Here is a 24,032-nt window from a genome sequence, read left to right on the forward strand (position 1 = left end):
AGAAACAGAGCCTTTCAAGCAAGCGCACTTCCAAGCGTTGTCCCAGTTTCCAGCACTCTGTAACTTCCAGATTCACCAAGCAGCTGAGTGGGTAACAGAATATCAGGGGCTCTGAAAACTGACAGGAACTGCAGCATTGCTGCAAGAAGAGCAGCTGTACCTGTTAAATACTAGGAAAGCTAAGCCGAAGAGAGGAGCAGCCTCACTCCAGTAGGTGGTAGAAATGGTTATCCAAAGAAGTCAAGGATCTTGTTCTTTTAAAACAAAGGCATTTTTCTTCTAGAATTTGCAATGATCTTTTGATCAGAATCTGTATATTGCTGTCTGCTAAGGATATTATGGCTATATGATAATCCAAACCCATACTGAAAGAGCACCCCAAGCAGACTGCCTCTGCAGCCTCATGTTAGCAGAACAACTGCAGTGCCTTGCTCCTTTGCTAACATGCCTAGCTGCAAATGCAGGCAAAATTAACAACAGAGAAAGGAATCTGAACTATTACAGAACTATTAATCCTATCCGAGGAGGATAGAATTAATAGGAAGGAATGTAGAATTTTAAAGACCTTGTAATACCAGACCAAAAATCTCATATTCTTTCCTTATTGGCTTAAAATACATTTTGTAGTTTTTGAATATTTTTTTATTTTATTTTATTTATTTATTTTTGCATAGACAGATTGGGGAAAAAACATCACAAACAGCAATTTTTGCTTTGCTTCATTTTTCATATGAAGGAAAGGCATGTTATTTTCATCAGGGAGGCAGATGATAAGTATGAAGAGATCAAACCTTATTTTAACATTACAGCGTTATGACTGACAATAATTGTTTCTTTGAGAAACTTTGAGAATTTCCTCATGGCAATTAAAAGTGCCCTCGAAGGAAAAACTTTCCTTCCACTGGTTTTCTTTCACACAGAGATGGAAGGCAGAACTGGGGCACCAAGTCTAATTCTAAATAATGTAAAAAAGCCATATAAATGGATGCTTAGTTCAGAAGAATCTCTAAAACCCCATCCAAGCTGATTTTAAAGCCTATCCCAGCAACACATTCAGGATCCCAACTCAAAGGTTATGTTATAAAGTTTCTCTGGAAAAGAGAAGGAAAGATGCATACAGTCCTGGTGCCATAGGTCCCTGCAAGAGCAAGTATTGCTGTTACATAAGACTCCCAAATGTAAATATAAATTTTCATTTATTTTAGGTAAGTTCCTGTGCTTTTCATTCATCCTTCACGTTTTTCCCTTGATGAACAATTTCTGCTATTCCCACCTCTTCTCATTTACACGTCTGGAAAAGCCTTGTTTATAAAACACTGAGATCCCAAGGCCACGTAAAATTTTGATGAGATGTGTTCTCGTGGGGGGTGAGAGGATTCAACATTTCACCTGAAAGCGCCTCTCCAGTTAAAACTAGGCCACTTCAGTCAATCTGCTCACATTGCTGAGACAGCAACCCACGCTTTCTGTTTGGCTTTGCTGGCTGGGAAGAATGAGATTCTGCTCCAGCAGAGGCCCAGCACCTTCCCACTCATCAGATGGCTACAGCAGATGTGCTGAGTGCACATCTGTCTGCTTTGGACCTGGTCAGCTACGGGGACTGCTACCAGGAGACCCCAAGGCACAGCAGGGCCTTCTGCTCCTGCAAGGCACACAACAGGCCGAGGGATTGGGGTTTGCACCATCCCAACCCCACACACAAATAGAGAATTAAAAACAGAGTTTTTCTGGGAGGTGGGGAGGGAAATGCATAGGGAGGAGGCCCAGGGCCTCCCAGGAGCTCTGTTGTTCTCACTGCAGGTGATTTTGGCTCAACCCCAATTCTCCTGCTCTCTTTCTGCAGCCACCTGGGTCTTGCCAACTCGCACTCAGAAGGAATTTAAGTGGATTTAATTTCTTTCAGTGGATTGGAATTATTTCCTGAGCCATAATTACAGGGGTGAAGAGATGCATCCCTGCACAGCATGTCCCAGTAGGCACAAATCTATCCAAGGGCAGATCCCAGCACCTCAACACTGCTAGGGGCAGCATATAGAGGAATTTCCTTTTTACTCATTTTACTTTGATTAGATTATATCTTCTCATTTTTCAGTGCAAAGTCAGCAATGTTATATTGCATGCTCTTTATTTTCAGAGTGAAATTGAAGTAGTTGCAGTTGACATAGTGCCTTGTGATTCCCACTGAATTTCTGTTTAATCCCCAGCCAGTAAGACATCTTTTGAAGCAGCAGAGCAATGTTTCTCCAGAGATTGACGTGGACACACAACGATAAGAGATAGACAACAGACGAACATGCTTTGGAGCAGAAGTCACAGGCTTGCCCCTATATCCCCGACAGCTTCAGACAGATGCCCTCCTCCCGCTTTGGCTTTTGTCTTGCATATTTCCCTCCTGCTCCAAAACAGGGGAGTAACAGCATGACAGCATGGGTTCATTAAGCCCTTCGGACCCCTGAGGCTGGCCTCAGACCAAGGAACACAACCCTTGGGCTTCTGCTCACCCCTACTGAGGCCTGCTCTGCAGGCAGGCAGCACCAGGCTAAGCTGGGCCACGACCACCAGCACAGGGTGCAGCAGACATCTGTGCTGCAGAAGCAGGTGTTGCTGCCCCTTGCAGTGCTATCCAAATTGACTTAAAGCACATGAAATAACTTCCAGACTGCAATGAACAGAAGTGCCTGAACTGTAAATGTAGTTAAGTCTCCTCTTCAGAGATTTTTTTTTTTTTTTTTTTTTTTTTTTTTAATCTCAGTGTGCACACTTCCCATATACTAAACATGGAGTAATTGAAAGGCTATAATTCAGGGGGAAAATATTGTTACTTTAGCCTTTAATCTCCTATGTCACAGAGTGCAGGAGAAGACTTTGGCATCAAAACGTGCAGTGAAGGAACGCCAGGTCACCATCCAGGTGTCCAGCTTGGCATGCCCACTTTTGGCCCCAGTAATCTTGGTGTGCATTTAAAGGCAATTTACACTTTAATTAGGAGATATATTATACTGAGCACCTCTTCAGGTGGCATCTTACACCAACACGCAAACCTGAGCTTGTGTTCTTTCTGTGACGTCTGCTCATTAAAACTGGGCTAGTGTAACAACGCTGTGAGGACAACCAGGAACCAGCTCATCTATTCTGGGGACTTCCATGAGCTGCAGAGCAGGAAATCTGCAGCACGTGTCTAGAAATCAGTTGCTCTGGAGAAAAGTAGGACAAATGTGTTAGGAAAACCAAGCCTTAATAGCTAAATAAAGATGTGGTGCAAATAGATTAGCAATACAGTATGAAGTTCTGTAGGAAACTGTTTTTTTTTCCATCTTATCATAGAAACATGTCATCATTAAGGTTGGAAAAGACCACTAAGGTCATCTAGTCCAACCATCAACCCATCACCCAAAGCATATGGTAGACACATCATAACTTCATCTCAATCAGCAGACTTCCTAAAATACTACATAACGTAACGCTGAAAGATCCTGCATCTATATTAATGTGTTACAGAGAAAACTAGAGGTGCTGCACTGGTAACTGATGCTGTTAATCACAGCACTGCCTATGCTACCTATAAGCCTAGCACATTTGCTATGAAAACTATTTTACAGCTTTATACCCTTCATTGTTTTCTGGTCTTCTAAACTATTAATACAGAAAATCCACCATTTTTATTTTACCCAGTTAGATGGCAGACATCTATTTTTGAAAGACAGTAAGAATCTGTTCCTTGGTGATAGGATAAAGAAAGGAGGGAATGGCTAAAAGGGAGAAGCATGAAAAGTTAAACTTCCTGAATGATATTTCTAATGACAGAAGATGTTAAACAACCCCAATATTTTCTTGGTTTTTTTTTGGCTTTAGAAACTATCAGGCTTTTTTTTTTTACTGCCTTCACAAAGCTTTGTAAAAAACTCCATGAATTTGAAAGCTAAATTTGAAAGCTAAATTTGAAAATTAATCAATTAGGTTACTTGTGTTCCTCTTTGCCTTGTTCTTTTATAGCAACTAGTAAAATAAGTAACAGGTTGGATCTCTGCAGCATGGACATTTCCTCCCCATGCCTGCACACAGGCCTTGCCAAGCTCCAAAGAATGCAATCATTACCATTGTCTGAGTCCCGAGGAAGCGCTTTAGCTGCAAGACCATCTTCCTTTCCTTTAGCTTTGGTGACAACAGCCCTGAACTGGATCTCTTACTATTTGAAGCAAATCTTTGGTGCAGGACAACGTTCCTGAAAATATAGAAAGTGTAGACAATGAAGGATAGGTAACTCTTCAAAAATGAGGTCCTAAGAGCAGGAACAGATTTTCAGCACCCTTAGGTGAGGATTCATCAGGTTTTGAAGATGTGTAAAATTTCTTAGCTCCTTGCCACAATAGCAGTAACCAGTTGGCACATCCTTGCTGTTCGGCTCCCATTGCAGCCAGGGGACCACATCATCCTGGCATCCACTCTAGTTTCCCTAAAAGAAAGCAAATCACTCCTACCCTATTGGACTGGCCTTGGAACCTTTCATCTCTCGCTGTCCCAAGTCCTACAGCATTTCAGTTCCTGGACTTCAGAAGTGCTAACATTTCCAATTCCCTGGCTCTGCCAGCAGTTTAACTGCAGCAAAGCCTGCCTCCTGCAGTGCCAGACACCAACAGCTTCTGCCTCCTGAGGTTTATCGTGCTCCTGCTAGTACACTGAGGCTGGTCCAAGTGCTTTGAACCTTCTGGCTTCAGGAACTTCGGGTTTTGATTGCTTGCTGGATTGTTCTACCTCAAATACCTGCGTTAGTCCCCGCTGTGCTGCCTGCAGCCCCCCAGCCTCTAATTACACAGCACATACCCACGGGGGCGTTTGCTGAACAATACAGACCTCTGTAACACAAACAGAATGGGAAACTATTGGAAAATCAGCTTAAAGTAAACGTATGTATTCAGTACTTTTCAAGCACAGTATGAAAATAGCTCAGCCAGTTACAAGGACAGGACTGCTCCACAGCACCATCTGCTGCAAATACACTCGGACTGCCATCCGCTTGGAGAAGCACACGGATTAGCTGTTAAATCAGCCACACATCATGCTCCTGCGGCTTTGGGTTGGGAACAGATGTTGTAGGATTCACTTTGGGATGGATGATGCAGCACTGCTACGCAGTGATTCAGAGACTGACTCATACATGCCTGTTTAAGAGGTGTTACTTAAATGTGTGGATTTTTCAGTCTAATAACTTTTTTTTTTTTTTTCATGCTTTGGTAGTACTATCAAGGCAGAAAATGCTTCAGCTCCCCTTGGTTTGGTAATACCACCATAAGGCAACACCGTACTTAACAAATATATTTAAGTGGCCCAATAAATACTGAACAGACCACTTAATGCACAACTGCCACAAAAGCATTTTTCAGTGCTGAAAAACTGTTCAACCGTCCTTTTCCCAATGCATGATGCTGTAGGATGCCCATCACGATAAGATAAGGAGTTTTCTTTTGCTCCTTTCAGAATCCTTAGTGTTGCACTGAGGTTTGAGAAGGGATTTGTGCTTGGCAGCCTGGGTCAGGGCAAGCAAGAAGAGTGCTGGTTATCTCTAGCAGGAGAGCAAAAGGGGATCTCACTGTCAATACCATGATACAAACAGCATTTTAGCACATACCCTCTGACACACAGATGGTCTTCTGTGCACGTTTTGTTTCTTTACCCCACTCCCCACTCAGTTGCCCTGGGCTACACTGAGTTACGCTGCATACGAGTCAACGTACACACCTTTGCTCTGTGCAGCACTGAGAATCACTTTCCCTCTATCGCTCAGTGCAATTCTGGGGGAGATTCTTACAAATCACAGGCTGTGGACACAGCACTGCCTTCGTCCCTCTTTTCGTCCCACAGCACTCCGACCCTGCGAGCCGCAGCCGAATTTCAGACGTGCGCTGCCCTCTGGTGGAAAATCAGCACCTGGGGAGCCCCGAGCAGCTGCAGCCCCCTGCTGCTGTGCATTACAGATAATTAACCAGGGAAAAATTAAAGAAAACTCTCCCAGTGCTGACACTTCCCTGTTCTTAGCTATACAGGTAGCATACAGCCTCTCTCAGATTTTTAACCTAGTCAAGCAACACGTATTTTATTTCAGTCCTTTCCTACAATAATCTAGTTGTTTTATTCCCTTTAAAAAGGTTTCCCCCTGCCCATTCACAACTGCAGTTCTGGACTCTGCTGTACATGTCAGACAGAGGCAGCGTGCAGCCCTTCTGCAGATCCATCCCACCCAGCCTTGGGGAGAGGGTTCCCAAAGACCAAAGTTCATGGTGAGCTCAGCTGACACCTTCCCAGCCAAACCGACATAGTTAAGCCCACTTATATCATTATTTTCATTTCCTAAGCCTCTCCAGAAAAAATCTATTTCTCTTTCTGTCTGACAGCCAAATGCCTCTCCTCCTTCTGCTTATTTCTCTGTCCGATTTCCCCCCCCCCCCCCCCCCCACTTTGCTTGGTTTTATTTTCTTCAGTGCAATTTTACCTGATCGATTTCTCTCAGTGCTCCAGGATTTAATTTGACTCAACTGCAGGATTCCCTTTTCACCCATCCCCCTACACCTGCTGTGCCCTTTGGTCCTCTCCCCAGGTGCCACCAGACAGGAGTTTTCATCACTTTACCTCTGATCTCAACACACCAGGGGAGGAGTTGGGGTGTGTAGGCCCCACCATCCACAAATGGGAAGACAGGGGAACACTTTTCAGCTTGCTGAAGAGGACAGTACAATTCCAGGAGCTTGCTCTCAGGCTGGGTTTGGCCTTCCACTGCAATGCTGTGTGTGCAAGCACAACCCTTCTCTTTGTTCATTCCCATTCATTATTAAAGTAAAAGAGGAGATCATTTTCTGCATGAGATATAGCCAGACCAAGAAATTAACTGCGAATTAGTCTGAGAATGGCCTTGCTTAAGGACAGCTTTCCTGTGCATTCCTTGGTTAAGATGCACGTGCAGTGCCACCAGCACCATGCCATGAGTTGTTAGCCCAGCAACTGCTACTCTGGTGGCTAAATAGCACTTCTAAAGCCCCTACTGTTATGTTTTCAGCATCTTCATTCCAGATTATCCATATCAGATGGATGTAAATGGCCCGCTGGGAGGGGGGGGTGGACGTGGACTCCTTCTGTCCCCACCCAGACCCAGAGACACTAACACAGCACACCACCCTAAGCTTTTCCACCAAGCAAATGGATGCTCAGCAGCCAAGAGAAAAAGGGACAGGAAGCATTTCCTTCCTGTGAAATGCAAAATGCTGATGACTATTTTTGTCTCCCTAAAGCCTTATTTTCTGTTAATTGTGGCTTAGTGTGCACACAGCAGGCTTCTAATTTCCAAAGGTACATTTCAGCCTGGCAATCCATTAAACCCCTGCCACACTGGCAATCACATTAAGCACTCTTCTACCGAGGAAGGCAGCACAGAGAGCTGTCAGTTTCCATAGGAGCTGTGACTTAAAGGCAAAAGTACCCAGCAGGACACTGCCAAAACCTCTCAAACCTCTACTGCTGATGATATTGCGTCTCTGACTGAAACCATGTTAGAGTTGGTACAGATAGAAGCATGGACCAAACCCTGCAGCAGCATCTCTGCAAACCAGGACTTTATTTATTGACACCTTTATCCCAGAAGTACTACAAAAATAAAGTGACCCAGCAAATCTGGGGATGCTAAAAGGATGTGTCTCTCCATTTTATCTACCTTTTCTTTTTCCACTGTTAGGGGGGAAAAGGAGGAAGACTCATTTCCACTGGATGAAGTATTGTGCACATTTACCATAGGATGGCACTGCAACACAAGGGTTTCTATTCGAAGAATGGAGCAGCTCAGAACAGACACCACTGGGGAGAGATATCCAGCAGGAATAACTTCGTAACACAGTTGTGCCCCATCTCTCATAAAACAGCGCCGGCTACAAGATGGATTAATTTCTTGGTAGAACAGTATATTCAGTACTACGATAAGTTCGCTGTTTATCTTATTTAGCTGAAGCCTACAAGCCTGTGCGCTGGACTCAGCAGATAACAACGTATTGTTTTTCTGCATAAATCACAGCCCGTTCTTCTTAGCAGGAGAGCCTTTGTTCTCACTGCATCTTCCAGCCGGTGTGCTTGGCCCGAGCGAGCAAGGTCTTACAGAGAACACATTTCACATTCTTCTGCAGTAACAGCAAAAAAACATCTGGAACTGACCCCTTCCCTGGTGCCTTTGGATTCAGGAAAGCTGAGTCTTCACCTGATTACTTTTGTTCAGCAGAGATAAGAGCAAACAGAGAGAGGAATGCATTTTCTGAGCTCTTTGCAAAGAGCCACTGCTACAGTTTGGCATACGCGAGAACACACAGTCTTGATGGCACGTCCAGTTTCTTGGCAAATTACTGCTTTGGGGAGGTAGGCCAACTCAGTGCTGCACTGAATAATAGTGCTGATACTGTATTCTTTCACATCTCCAGCTGTCAAGACGAAGGGTAAAGGGAAGTGGAAGATCTTGGGATGGGCCTGCTGTGAGTCCAGAGTGAAGCCACCGAAGGTCAGCGGTGCTCTTGCTGCAGGGGAGTGGCCCAACACCCACCATTACTCAAGAAAATCAAGTGTTACGTGATTTTCTGGAGCTCATGAAAGGGAAGAGGTGATGCAAAAGCAAACCCATTGGAAACTTCACTTTTGGAAGGACTACAGGCTCCTGCCATATTGTTGATAGTTATGGCTCCTTCTCCTCACATTATGGGGCTACACATAGCACAGTGACACGTAGAGCACAGCTCTCTGCTGAACTTACCCACACTTGGGAACACGTGGCCATCACCATCCACCTTCATACAGGGAACCTGTGAGGGGTGCTGAGGCTGATCCAACCTGGAGCAGAGATTTTGGCCATGCAGCATGTTTTAATTTAGACTGCACACACAGGCAATGGGACAGAACCTCCCTGGCAAGTGGTGAAATTCACCATCATGCCTCAGCACAGCACAAACTAATTTCTTGAACAAATCATACACGCTATAAACAATAATAAAACTCACTAGCACTTAGGGCTGGTGAGGTAATATCACAGCATCATAGAATCAACTGGTTGGAAAAGACCTCGAAGATCATCAAGATCATGGGTCCAGCTGACAACTAACTAGAAATACATGGCCATGAGAGTTCAGCTTCCCTGAGCACACCGTGTTGATTCTAACCCAGAGAACATGAAGTAATCCACTCTCAGTTCTCTAAGAACTCTTGATCTGTAAGCACTTCTGAAACAGAGTTAACCAGTTCTGGTCATCCATAGCTACTTACCCAAACTACTTATTTTAGCCATTCCAAACATTAGAATGAATCCAAAGTTTCTTGTTTTTAAAATAGCTTTTCATCAAGTCTTAATTCCAGCCCCTTTTTAGCTGTTTATACACACTTTTTCTGGAGAGGGAAAGATACAACATGCAACTGATTCAGCAGCTAACATAACTTTCCCATGAGGACACATGGTGCTGAGCATTCTGCTCAGATCACTTGTGTAACAACCAAAAGAAAACTCCATAAAAGCTCACCATGGCCAGCACTGGACTTAAAATCAAGCCCAACAGCTGTTTCTTGGGAAAATGTGCGATATGAATAGATGATATATATTTGTATTAATATAAACAAAGTACAGAAGTCAAATGGATTTGTTACTCTAAACTTTGAAGATGGCCAATTATTTAAATTTCGATCATTCATTCTTACGTGAATAGAAAATTTCTTTTAAGACAGCCACAAGAACTGTGGTTAGGAAAGCCCATTTACTAAAGATATAAATTAGCCTTGGAAATGTATGCAAATGTGATTATCTGTTAAGGTTACTTTCAGAATTAAGGAGATACAGAAATCCTAGTGTGAGTGAAGACCATTTGTGAACAAGAAGAAACAAAATTTTGGCTGAATTCCATTAAAAAAATTTAATGACTATATGACATTGATAGTTTGAAAAAAAAAATGAATGAATTACATATATTGAAAATGAGATTATAAGTGTAGTTGTAAGAAAATGATGCTGACTCCGTGTCGCAGCATCTTAGATAAGGTTACACTTCAACATCCCAGCCAAGAGTGTAAGACATCACCTTTGTACTAATGCATTTCCACTCCATATTTCTGCTGGGGTAAAAGAAGTTGCAAGAAACTGATAAGCAAGATTCTTTACATTCTCACAAGGAAAATGTGATATAGCTGTCGTGAAGTGTGCTGACTGAAGAGGAGTCTCATCTCAATCGGCATTTCTTTGGAATGGGAAAAAAAAAATGTAAATATCCACACACAAAAATAGAATTTAAAAAAATAAAAACTCCTTTAAGCACTGTATTTTGTGGCACTAGATTTACAGATTATGTCCTCTTCCATAAAAAAGCATCATCAAAAAGAACTTGTGCCAGTTTTGTATTAAAAGGCCTGTAGAAATCTCTTAAAATTGCCTTTGTTGTTGGTAGCATAGGTCCCAGGCTTCTGTCTTCAGGTCGTCTGGTGTTTGACGCAGGACTTTTCGTAATCAGAGCTTCTTGTTTCTCACTTAGAGGTCCTGTGGTAAAACAGAATACTATCTTAATATCTTTCACCAGCAATGCCCTTGCTAAAGAAGACAAATGACTAACTTGGAAGGCATGCCAAGGGAAGACAAATGGAATTTGTGTTAGCAGAGACTACATTTCAGAATACTGAGTGCAGGCTTAGATTAGTAAAATAAATCACTTTTAGTAAATATGGAAATAATACGTTTTTCCTCTCACATTAATTAATCATCCCTAAAACCAGCAATATAAATCACTTCTGAAGGAAAAGATCTGTTTTCAGAAAACAACAAAGACATTGAGTATAAATCCCCATCTATTTCAGAGTCAAACTTATATGCTTATTTCTTTTTATGAGGTGAGTTGTCTAATATCTGGTAGAAACTCCATTAGACTCACTTGTGTCACGAAAGGCCCTTTGTTGTTGTTTTTGAGGCTGTCAGTGGGATCAAACTGACACATAGCTATGATTGTACATATACATATTCCAGGATTACATTTTAGCCCTTGACTATGTATGACAGAAAGATAAGAACCCATAGACTTTTCCAACGTAAACCATTTTCAAGAAGATGCCAAGCTCTTCATCTGTTCGATCTGCTACATTCAAACTTTCTCATTATCTAGACCAGCCAGACTATTTTGCAGCCATATTTTTGTCCTCTTGCTACTGTCAAATCAACACTGGGCAACAGTTGGCCTACAGATTAGCAACAGATATCTCAGTCAACACAGCAAAAACACAGTTTCCCCCTTCTTCCCAGCTAAAAACACAACCTTTCATCATATGCAGATTTAGATGCTAGATCATTTTTAGCTGGCAACAGCATTCACAACCTGGTAGCACTTTAAGTTATTTAAGCTGCATGAGATAGATCTTGCACCTATGTAAGCCCACAACAAACAAGCCCTGCCTGCCTTCAGAAGCAAGGCTGGTTTCTTTCTGGTAAGCTTTCTCTCCATGCTATGCAAAGTTTTCATTTTTTTTTTCCTTAATGCATCTTTAAGTTCTCTTAATACCAACTGTTCTATGGGAATTTGGGAATTTTATTTGACTCCAGGCAACAACATTAATGTATCCTTCAAGACAGATTCACACATTTGTTTTGTCTGCTGATAAAGCAAAAATGACCTAGAGAAAAGATAACAATTTTGTGTGTACTTATCTCCAAGCAGCCAGAGAACACCTACCCAGATCCAGAAACTGGAACACCTTGTGCATGGTGTATTTCACATTTGATGCATGGTCCTCTAAGCGAAGAACGAGTATCTGATCTTTGTCAAAAACAGTCAGCCAGTCCAAAAGATACACAACATAAAGCCCAACCTGCAACCTTACCTGTAAGCACAGAAAAAAAATAAGAAAATAATTCATTTACAACACTTTGAGAAGTAACAAACCAACACTTGCCTGTGTCTTGTGGGCAAAACTCCCAGATTTGTTCTCTAGAAGGGACCATGAGAAGACAGTACCTGAGAATGTTTTAATCTTCCTCTTGTTTGCAGTGCAGCTTACGGAAATCTTTGCAGATGGTCTCAGGATGGAGAAATCATTTTACAAACGGCCTGACCATGCACTCCAAATGGCAAAAGCACCAATTTGTACAAACCAGAGAGGACAAGAATGGATGGGAAAGCTTGCCCTGACCTAATCTGTGTTTCTCTCCCCGCCTTGGTTTTACATTACAAGTTGCAGTATTAAAAGGGTTGTCTGACATTCTTAGAAGTCCAGCCTCTGGCTATGCTTATGAATATTTTTCTAAATCTCTTCAGGCTTAAGAGAGAGGAACACAATTCCCACATCATAAGTACTTTTCATAAAAGATACTTAACTTCAAGTCACATTTTCTCAGAACTGATGAAGGCAGTTAACAAGTCTCTTTTGTTTCTTACATTGACTCATGAAACCTACGCTGACACCTGAATTCCAGCAAAATAATCCATATTTTGAATTACTGCTAAGTCATTATTATCATAATGTCTTTTCCTAGCTATAGAATCTTAATTTTCTACCCTGAAATATGTTGTACTGACTTCTTTTTCACCATTACCCTTCCAGAACGTTACATCCTTCTTAAGTCCCAGTGTTTCCCCTGGGCATCAAAAGGCATTAATTTCCCAAGCCATTCTCCCTCCCATAACATCTGCACCTGCACATTTGATTTGATCACTGTGACCCTGCATGCCTTTCTCCCATTAACAAATTTTTCACTGATTCTTCACAAGGACAAGCCAACAAGCATCCCTTTCTGTACATGCTGGCACTTACAGTGACAACATCTATGACATTCCCCTCTCTTCTTTCAGGAACATATTAACCAGTAGCAAAACAAAACTCTTCTGTTACAACAATTAGCAAGAAGTCACAATTGGCAATCGAATGAGCTCTTAGGGGAAAATAATCCCTACATCTGCAGCAAACGATGCACATAAAAGAGCCTATTAACTTGGCTGAAGAAGAGGCTGAGGTCCATCAAGGAACCGTTAGCATCTGTGTTTTATTACAAACACCTGCCTGTGTTCATATCATTTTCTGAGGGCTGCCTAAGACAACAAATAAAGTGTGCTTCTGAAGAAGAGAGGAAAAAAAAAAAAAAAGGTTCTTTCCCTATACTAGAAGACATTTGTGCAGTCAGATGGCTAGCAAGTATCATAATGCTGCCTGGCAGCAGCTCATATCTGTGAGGTCCTGGAGGCTTCCATCCAAGCCTGGCAGCTCCCATCTACCTGCTGAAGTAAGGAAGAGGAGCACCCTGCAGCTCTTACAGCAGTTTGGCAAACAACTCGTGGTACGCTATTTATGGTTATTTTATTGACTGGAGGAGGCAATAGCTTCACCCTGGTGACAAAAGAAAGCAGTATTCCCTCCAAGCCCTTTGAAGTCTTAGCAAATAAAACAGGATTGAATGGCAAACTAGTGAGACTTGATACTTCAAGCCAATCTCTTCCATATTATTCTGCAAAGCCTTTCTTCTCACCCTCAAGCAAAATTTGAAGCCAGTTCTACACTGAACATGTGAATTCTGGTATGACAGGCTCAGCATTCTGATCTCCTGGCAGCAGTTTCTGTACTTCTCATCTTTTTTGGATGTCCACAATTCTAAAAAGAAAGTTTTATCTAGTTACTGTTAGCCTTTCCTTGAAAAAGAATACACAGTTTTTTCTGATTTTGAGGCAATTTCATACCACAAATATCCTTGTCAGAGCTACTTTCTGAGAGATCTGCAAAAAGCTTACACATTAAACTGCAATCTTCACTAAATGTGCTCTCCATACGCCTGCACAATAGAACAACCATATTATTGCTGTTGGCATTCATCGGGGAACAGACTGGTGAGACAGCTGAGCCAATACATCAGCTTTTACATGCCTGCATGTATATTTATGCCTGCAGGTAGTTTTGTATTTATTTATATTTATATTTATGTCATCCACTTTACAAATGAAAAGAGAATTTTACTTCTTGATGCTTATAGACATAGTTACTTGGGCACTTCAATAACCTCGACACAGCGTGTTGTTACACAAGCAAGGAATCCAATGGCTTTGGGAATACGTACAGGCATGGCATTGTTCAGGGTGTTGTTGTAGACACAGGCTCTCAGGGAGTAATCCAGCATGCAATTCTCAAACAGCTGCAGCGATTCCGCCACTTTTTCATGAAAATCTTCCACAGATTTATTAGCACTTGCAAAGTACAGATAATCGGAGTACAATCTGTGAGTGAAATACGTGACAGTAAATGAGAAAGGAAATGAAAGACCATCTATTTACATAACAATTGCAATCAGTGGCATGAATTGAGAGAAGAGCCATGTGTGAGTAGCACTGCCCTCCACCCTCACTGTTCAGCAACATCACGTTCGTACTCATTTTGATGGGTTTTGGCTCAGAATGGCAGTTATTCCAGGGAGCTGTTCGCCCTCATCCCTGCTTGCAAGGTCAGCACCATATGAAATCTAAACCCTAGTAAATTGCTTGAGCAAGTATTTCCTTCTAAAAGCAAAATTTTTTTGGACATGTAGAATGGCTTAGGTTGGAGGGGATGTTAAAGAACATTCAGTTCCAAGTGCCTGCTTTGTACAGGGTTGCCATCCAACAGCTGAGGCTGCCCAGAGCCTCATCCAGTCTGGCCTTGAGCATCCCCTGAGATGGGACACCCACAGCACATTTGTGTAACATGCTCAAGTGCCAGCCTGTTCCAGTGAACATACATAATTTGAACGTATGGTAGAACGAGTCTCAGGTGATATTGGTACCCCTCTGTACCACATGCTCTACGCTGCTATGGATAGAAACAGTCTCAAAAGCTTACAACTAAAACCAAAAGAGGAATGGAATGAGTTTGAAACAGTGATTTTTCTGCAAATTACTAAACTGGTTCTAACAAAAATCAAAAGTAGGAAAAATTCCAGTTATTGCAGTTATTCCACCTCAAATCCCAAATAGTTTCTACATCGACTTCTCAAAATTCCCCCAAATTACCAGTCCCGCTCCATTTTTGAGAACAGCAGGACACGGCCCCATCTCTTGGTAGGAGCAGAGCCTTGTGTCAGCCACCAGCAGCAGGAATTCCTCTAAGCTGCACCTCAGGAGGTATCCCCTCATGGCATAATTCTTAGTACGTGTTTTATGGTTGTTTAACATTGCTCAGAAAAGATCATCTAAAATCTTGTCCCTTGGGGGAAAGTGGAATGGAAAACAGTCTAAAACCTAGATCCAAACAACAGATCTACTTGTGTGTTAATCCTTAAGAACTTGATTAAACTCTTCCAACAACACCTGGTTGAAAGAGACAATGCAGACACTGTAGCGTGGCATCAGTATTAAGACAGTGAACCATCCGTGGAACACGGTATTTTCATTTTCTTTCTTATTTAGTCAACCTTGAAACACCTGAGAAGGAATTGCTTTCCCATTGTGTTTGCAGCATATCACAGCTCCACAACACCACCCCCTCAAACAAGTCCATTGATCCCATCAGCCTCATTCAAAAGACAAAGGCTCGCTTTATTGCTGTGGCAGCCTTTTGTACTGCACTAGCTTTATTTATTTTTAAACTTCCCTAGATTGCCACAGGTACTTTAAAATCCCTCACTTTATTCGGAAAGATTCGGCTCTAATCCAGCAAAGCACTTAAGCACAGGAATAGCCCCCTCTGCACTTATTTATTTTGGTGTTTTGCAACAACAGGATCTTAATTCCCACATGACATAGTTTTCATTTATCTGTTCACTTAAAAAGGAAGAGAAGAGATGCATATGTTGCAGACTAGCTTTCATTTAGTTTTTACGCCCTTTAAAATACAAGTTATGGCACACTATAAAAAAGAAGCAGTAGCACCCAATGCCACAACTATTAAGAAAGAATGACAATCCTGATTTTTGCCCAGTCCTTTCCAACTGGCAGATACCAACTTAGCGCCTAGGTGATGCTGCCTGGCATCAGCCCACAGAACACAGGCAGTGCACAGCCCCAGCCACTGCATTCCACCTTTGTTCTCTGTGATATAAGCAGAAAATTCACAAAGGTTTCTCCATTTACAGAATTTACTCCATTTACTATTCTGCCATACCATGCACTGCATGTTGTGTTTGAGAACTGCTTGGAGAAACACCTCAGCAGACTGTTTGCATCAGTGATACTCTACAGATACTAATTTAATGCCGATTGCCTGAAAAAAAAAAATAGATATTGAAACTGGCAGTTTGCTTCATATTTTGGAAAAATTACCACAAAAGTTAAGGATTAGTCCTGTTTCATGAGCAATAAAAGAAGGGAAAAAATGTACTTAAATGGAAGGGCTCTGTTTCTGAGCACAGGGACAGTACTAAGCACAGTACCCAGACTATGCAGTGCTGAGGACATTGATGCCCAACAGTGCCTGAGGATTGCAACCATGAGCTGGGACAGAGATATGGGGCAAAGCAGGCATCACATATAGCATGGGCATGATGTCACTTGTTTGAAAGGCTTAATAGGAGTGCTCAGTATTTCTAGTCATCCATTAAAAAAAGCCCAGATTGTTAGACTTGCTGACATCTTATGGAAAGCTACAATATTGAAGACAAGCTCTCTCTATCTCTCTCTGCAGAGCAAGAGTTTTTCTATATTTCTTCCCATCTGTTTTTAATTCTGGGGACATCTGCTTGGAAATAAAACCTTCACTGATTGGGATTTCAGCTGTTCCAGCTCCTTAAAGTCATTACCCTCGATACCCATCCACTACAATGGGATATAGATGCCCACCGTCCCAAACCTTGAGATTCTTCAAACATCCTCCATTCTGGGGGGGCCTCTCATGCACCAGGCTCTGTGCAACTCCTTCACCCTCCCAAATATTGCATGGTGACTGTCCCCAGGTGCCCCTTCTGCCATTCAGGTGAGCTGTCACCAACAAGGGCACTGGGAATTGTAAACAAAAAGAAGCCAATCGATTATGAAGACAGTAAGGGAGGTGAAGGTCACTTTCCATCTCATCCTTATTATAGATGGCACACACATTATGGAGGATGGTTAAAGCAATCAGGGAATTTGTTGCTAATTTACATCAGGGAGCCACTTCAACTACTTCTCCTGCATAGCATTATCATCTGCTCACTCCTTAGGTCAGGAGAAGCAGTTAAAAGCAGCAAATCTGTATTTGCTGTCGTGGGAGATGGGAAGCACTTGCACAGCTCTGCAGCTCACGTGTAGGTGTCTGCTGACATCTGCATCCTGCTTGCCTCTGTTATAGGCTGGAAAAGACCACTAAGATCACCAAGCTCAGCCCACCCCCACCATGCCCACTGACCACATCCCTCAGTACCACACTTCTACAGTTCTTGAACACCTCCAGGGACAAGGACCCCAGTGACCTGGCCCAAGTAACCTGAATAGGCCTCCTCCACTCTCCCCAGTATCTATCCTCCTCCTCATCCTCCTCCTGCAGAGGACACAGCAGAAAGAAATCCCCTAAAAGACTGGAGGAAGACCGGAGGGAGAAAAAGTGAAACGTAGACAGAAAGGACATTTGTGGCAAAAAAAAATAAAAATAAAAATGGAAAACCATTCAAGAGCAGCTTACACTTTTGCAAAGATAGAGCCCTTCCTTCACAAAGATAGGAAGGCCAAGGGTGAGCTCCTGAGTAGCTGTTAGTTCAGCAAGATAACACTGTCTAACTGAGCATTGAGTGGTGCATTAGGCATTTTATTACTAAAAAAGTTTATCACTTGCTGATTCTGGAGCTCTTTGTAATCTTACTTATATGGAGTGGTATGTCCTTGAAGGCATACAGCTTATTATTCAATATGATCTGAAGCACTTCACAGGATTATTTACACTGAAGCATGTAAATGTTCTCGCATACTTTTACAACCCTTGCTCACCTTTCAACAGGATCTCTCAGCATGATGATAAGTTTGGCATTTGGCTGGAAGGCATGGATAAAATCCTGGATTAAGAAGGGAGGTTCTCCTTCGCTACTGTTGTCGTAGAAGAAAATCCACGCGTTGTTGTCCCACATGGTGGAGGCACTGGCTTCCCCTGGAAAAAGAAAGCATCTCTCCTGGTAAATCATTTCATTTCTTGTATCAGAGTGGAATTCTGATCGCTATTATAGACCATTTAAAAGCTGCAAACTCCAGCACACCTGCAAAGTCCAGCACACCCTACTGGTTCTTGCAGACCTCTCTGGCTGCTGCTCCCCAGAGATGGAACACTGCAAGCTACAGCTTGCAACAAACCAGTGAAAGAAGTGGAAACCAGCACTTCAGTAGATCAGAATTGTTTAGAACAGAATCAGGAGAGCTGGCGAGCACGTGGGAAATACAGAACAAACTGAACTGGCACTGAATTCAGTCACTGCAATTTGAAGCATCCCTTTACAAAAGAAGATTAACACATGGTTAAGTGTCAGATTCTTACATTCTTAGATTCTTAAACTACTTACTCTCAAAGCAGTGCTACAGGGAGAAGCACAAACAGCAGCATCCCCTCCAGAGCAAGGTGTGTGATGCTTCAACTACTGAATAAACGATCTGGTATGATGCTTTGAATGGCTCAGCCTTCCCACTCTTTTGAAGTCATACTGGCATTCACGTGGCATGGATATGTTAATAAAACATATATAAAAACCTTTTGGCAACTTCCAGACTTTGAAAGTTTAATGAAAGCTAATTCTTGTTAATGAGATTTTTCATTATTTTTTTTTTCTTCAAAGGTAATGAGATGAAAAAAAAATAATAATGTTGCAGACCTGTAGACTTTCACATGATTTTCCTTGTTTTCCTCTCTTGGGAAAGTCCAATAAAGACTTTAAAAGATTGCCAAAACACAAAGTGAAATAGGTATTTGTTCCAAACCAGCTTAGCATAATGTGATTCATTAGTAAAGTCTTGGAGTCGTTAGAAAACACATTAATCTTCTGTCATGTTCATTTTGCCTCATTTCAAAGGGAGGAGATGAGGTCTGTTGGCTAAAGCTGGGTGTCCACAACAGCTCTGCTTTTCCGCTCTAAATTAATTAACCAAGGCACTGCCTGATCATCAGCGTGCTTTGATTTGTCAATTAAAATGCACTCGGCCCAGGTCCCATGCTGAGCGAAGCAGCAGCATAAAAGACCTAAGAGAGGACAAGAGGAGATGGCCAGGCCAGGAAGCATCACACAGCTGTACCTGTGCCAGCAGAGAAGGACAAGAGGCATGCCCAGAGCGACGGGGTAACGCGCTGCAGGGATGGAAGGGCCTTGGGCAGTCACCACGACATCTCTCCAACAGGAAAGGCTGAGCTGAAAACACTTCCTGAGCAACGTCTGCTTCAATCATGCTGATGATTGAAGTCTAGAACATCATTAAGAGCCTTAGCCCTGTGCTTCGTGGTCCCTACAATGGGAAGCATTCTGCACAGCACGTGTCTGGCTCACTGTAGACCCCCACCATCTCCACATCCTCTTATACGCAGCCTCTTCCTCTTTGTTTTTTTCTGATCTTCCTTCATATTCCACTGCTCCAAACACTTCTGATCATATCTGATGCTCTCTATAGGATTTTCCTTAATTAGCTCATGTAGAGTGAACAAAACTGAACACAATGTCTGCATACACAGATGCTAGCAGAACCAAATAAAGTCATTGCACTTAGTCATAAATGGGATGATATTCTTGCCACAGTCCAGAATACTCCACAGAAATAATCTCAGCTAGATCAGCTGCCACTACCTGCTTCTGCCCCACTTGTGGATGCTAAGGACAATTAGAGACACCAAACAGTGCTGGAGCATTAACAGAAGCTTAAGGTGCTGCCCTAACGCACACAGCCCTGGACATCTTGGGTTCCACAAGGCAACTCTTCTCAAAACAAGATGGCCATCAGGAATTAAAAAGGGAAAAAATAAGTAAATAAAATCATTCTGTTCTCTCCTGACTCTTATAATTTTAGCTTCCTGATACATCCAAAAAAAAAAACAAACCCACCTCCTAGTAATTTGACAGTATTCTCTTCAGTATAATAATACAGATTTAATATCTGCACAGAGTGAGCCATACTAGACATGGGATAAATTAAACACTGCTGATAATTACTTCTCATTACTGCAGAGCAACCAAAAAAATTATCTTTTCTTATGGATTTAAAGAAAATATGAATTAATAAGCTGCCTAAAGAATAAATGTATAACTTCTATATTTGGTCATTAATGGATTATAATCACATTACATTTTCAAAAGACAATCTTGTGAACTCATCCTATTAACGATCACAGATAAACAAGTCCTGCTCAGAATGCCTCAAGCTAGAGCAGCACTGTCCGCTTTGGCTCACCTCTCAGCAGACATCATTCATTTGCAAAAATGCAATTACCCAATAATATCCAACAAAGCTGAAATTCTCAAAATCATGTAGCATGATGAACAACTGAAATGCTAACAGCTTTAATTAGATTTTTGTTACCAATCATTCAAAATAAGAAAGAGGAGAATTTTAAGCAAACCTGATATTCATACAAATTCAAGTTAGACAAGCTAGCCTTGTTTTAGTGGTGTTGTTGTAGGTTGTGTGTTTTGTTTTGTTTTTTTTTTTTTTGAACCAAGGTAATAAAAAAAATGACTTAATGAGAATAATCATTCAAGACTTTTGCTGTAAACTTAATAAGAAAGGTGAACAGAACCTTAATGAAACAAGAAATGAGACTACAGGAAAAAGAAACACAATTGAGCTCCAGAAAAAGCTACAACAGGAGGTAAGTAATCAAAGATGTACATTGCTGATTAGATTAGGGAATATAATTAGTATAAACACTTCACCCATAAAAGGGCAGGAGATATTACTGTAAGTAGGAGGAAAATCTGCAGATGTCTTTGATGGCAATATTTCTTAGTCTTACAAGTTTTGCTCAGCACCGAGTACTTGATAGTTCAGATGGCAGACTTCAACAGAGGCTGAGGTGGTGTCACACAGACATGACTGCAGCCAAGGCTGGGCAATGGAAGACAATGTCACCATTTCATCAAGTCAACAATAGGTTCATTATTCTTTCGTCAGAATGAGATGAAGATTCTGAGGGCGTTCCCTCCAAGGGAGGGAAGCAAAAACCCTAACTTCTGTAGGACTTCAGCTTACTTCAAAAGTCTATTTTCAACAAACCAGCCTTTTCATGGAAACATCTAGTTTCCCTGGTTGATTTTGAAGCCAAAGTGTCTTCCCCTTGGTTTTCTGCTTCTAGCAGAAAGCAAAACCAGAACTTAAGAACCTGCTGACTTTCCTCCCAGGCACCACGATCCAGTTGCACAATGGTGCGTTGGCCACCATGTGTTGTGGAGAGCAAATCCAGGCACCCCTCACAGAGCCTGGATCTGACCACAAGCTTCCACACAGAGAAACACAAATGCACTTCTGAACTGGGCCTTCATGTTTCTAATGCTGAGTAAGTTAGTATCAACTGGAGCCATAACGTTATCTTCTGATTGGATCCTGTACCGTGCTTCTTAGTTCTACAAGATAGCCTCAGCTTGACCCTGTATTTTCCTGCTAGGAACTTGTGTTATCTCTGCTGGTAACAAGACAGCTCAAGGGTTTCACCAAGTTTCTTTCAGTCCACCATAGGCTACATAGGGATGATGGCACACAAAATGGTGGCCCCTTCCTACACATCTCTTATGATGGAACCTGAGAAGAACCAACTGGAGTTGCGTTTCTATCATGGAAAGCGTTGCTCAGGATTTCTATAGGACTGTAAAAACAAATGGCACAATTTGTTATGCTTGGGGAAACGTACCACTGCAGCATTTGAACCTGAGGCTACAGGCAAACCCTTTGTAATAATAACAAAATGCAAACTATAATGGAAGGAGTAACCAAATTCCCTTGTTCTCTTTTTATTGTATTATTTAAATAAAAGCTGATGTTCATCAGGCGTGCTTTGCTCTCTCAGGCATCTTATAACAACTTCTGCACTACCCACACACAGCAGAGGAAACCAATATCAGCAGCCCCATGCAGTGAATCAGTCACACCTAAAAGTGCCCCCCTCACGCATCAACTCCAGATACTAGGACCCCACAGATTCAAACATTTCAGAAGCTGTATCTGCCCTACCAATTATGATGTTATTCATCTCGCTGTGCTCTTTTGCTGCCTCGCTCTGCAGCACACCCTGAATTTGATGAGCTGCTAAGTCAAACAGATCAAGGTAGTCTTCCACTGGGTAGCGATCGTGAAATCCATCCCTGAGACGGATGATTCCTAGAAACAGTGAAAAAAGAGAAGTTAAATATATATATAGTAGAACAAGATTAACTGCTGGGTAGATGAAGACAGCCTCGTTAACATCTCTGGATATGAGCCAGCTAACAGCAGCACAAAATTAGAGCCATGAAGCGTAACACTCAGAAGTGCCAATAATGAAGTAGCTGAGATGCAAGATACTATACGATTAAGCCATAAATTCACAATGATAGCAGATATCTTAAGTAATCTCTTTTATAGCTCCTGCATGAATAGCTTGTATTTATTTTCTTCTGAATTTAGCTTTAAGAGTGAATATAAAAAACCAGATTCTGCTTACATTTACAACAGTATAAATCGGAGTAATATCAACTCCCACTAGAGTTACTGTATTGAGACTAAAACCAGACTTTAATGACAAATACGCAAACCAACTTGCACTCAACAAAATCAGAACTGGGAAATCATTCATGTGTTCCTCTTTCAGAAGAAGGAAAGCAAGCTACACATTGGCACTTTATTTCTCCTCTCCCACCTCACACTCCAGGGCACATTCAAGGACACCAGCTTTCTCCCTGCATGCACAGTGTCATTTATTGTCACCCCACACCTGTGAGTGGAAGCTGTAGCTAAGGGCCAGTAAAGAGAGACAGACAAGCTGGGACAAAGTCCTGCCAAGCATCAGCTATCCCAGCAGAACAGGAAAGCCATGATTTGTGAAATGAGACCTTCCCAGGAGGGTTATTTGGCTTTAGCTGAAATTAGTCAGTCTTGTAAAAATCACTGAATTAGAGAATGCCATAGAACAAAGAGACTTTCTTCTCCAGATAAGTGTTAGAAACTAAACGACTTAATAGCCAGCAGCATAGGAGTCATACCCACAAGCTGGCTTTTAAAGGGCGCTGACTCAGTTTCACAGCTTAGACTATTTGTTTTATGCACCTCCCCATCCAAATAGCAACCACCAGATAAAGCACTTCTGGGGAAACAAAAATTTAGTCTTCCTGAATGGCAGACAGCCTGAAATGATGAACAGGTCAGTTCTACTGATCTCCCTTCCACCAGATTCCGGGTTCTGCAAGCTTTCCTAATTCTTCAGCTTTAGAAAATTAAAAACATCAAAAAAATTATGAAAAGAAAGTTATCATGGATGAGATACTCTCATGGAAAGAACAAACTTGTACAGATGGCTTTGCTGATGGTCCCTGCACCTTCAGACCCACAGAGAAGCAGTGTGGCACTCACAGCATCCAAGTCTCAAATCCACTTTCCTCACTCTGACTTTCCTCCCTCAGCCCAGAAAGCAGTTCTTATCAACTCCTCATCAGCTAGCCTCTGCCTGTGCAGAATGAGCTCCTTCCCATGAGGCTCCCTGGTAACCATGATGGCTCTTGTTTGAGTTCTCAAGTAGCCCCAGGCACACTGGTACCTCCAGCATCTCCAGAACTGGAGCTAATTACCTCAAAAGCAAAACTGTGTTTTCATCATTCTGCTTTAACTCTTAATTTATAACAGGAAGTGTCTAAAATACTTTGAAGAGGATTAATTGTATTCAAAACCAAGAAAGCCAAGCTCACTGCTTCTGAGCTACTTCTGTGCTATGCTACATATGAGCTACCACTCAGAGTTTGAAATGAACCACTTTCTCACAGCACTTGCCAAGAAAGAAAATACAAATCCTGAGAAGAAAACAGAGCCATTTGTGTATAGGTTAGAAATCCCAGATCCATGGCTGAGCCCACCCCAGCAAGCAGTGAAGATCAAAACTCCTGTAATAGAAGTGTAGATAACCAGCATCTTCCTTCT

The 24,032-nt window shown here is 42.0% G+C and overlaps 1 protein-coding gene across 2 annotated transcripts in view; it reads right to left on the reverse strand.

The window, feature by feature from the left end:
- Positions 1–9,894: 9,894 nt before the first annotated feature.
- The window catches only part of CHST15 (carbohydrate sulfotransferase 15), a 44,063-nt gene continuing 29,925 nt past the window's right edge, over positions 9,895–24,032 (reverse strand). For both annotated transcript variants that reach the window (XM_010714863.4, XM_085229079.1), the window contains exons 4-8: positions 22,098–22,244; positions 17,895–18,051; positions 14,087–14,243; positions 11,718–11,865; positions 9,895–10,537 (exon numbers count right to left, since the gene is read on the reverse strand). In XM_010714863.4, the coding sequence (XP_010713165.1) occupies positions 10,347–10,537; positions 11,718–11,865; positions 14,087–14,243; positions 17,895–18,051; positions 22,098–22,244 (800 nt within the window). In that variant the 3' untranslated portion in view covers positions 9,895–10,346. The remainder of the gene's footprint in view (positions 10,538–11,717; positions 11,866–14,086; positions 14,244–17,894; positions 18,052–22,097; positions 22,245–24,032) is intronic.

The sequence above is a fragment of the Meleagris gallopavo genome, chromosome 8, assembly GCF_905368555.1.
Source record: "Meleagris gallopavo chromosome 8, MGAL_WU_HG_1.1, whole genome shotgun sequence".
Classification (NCBI taxonomy): domain Eukaryota; kingdom Metazoa; phylum Chordata; class Aves; order Galliformes; family Phasianidae; genus Meleagris; species Meleagris gallopavo.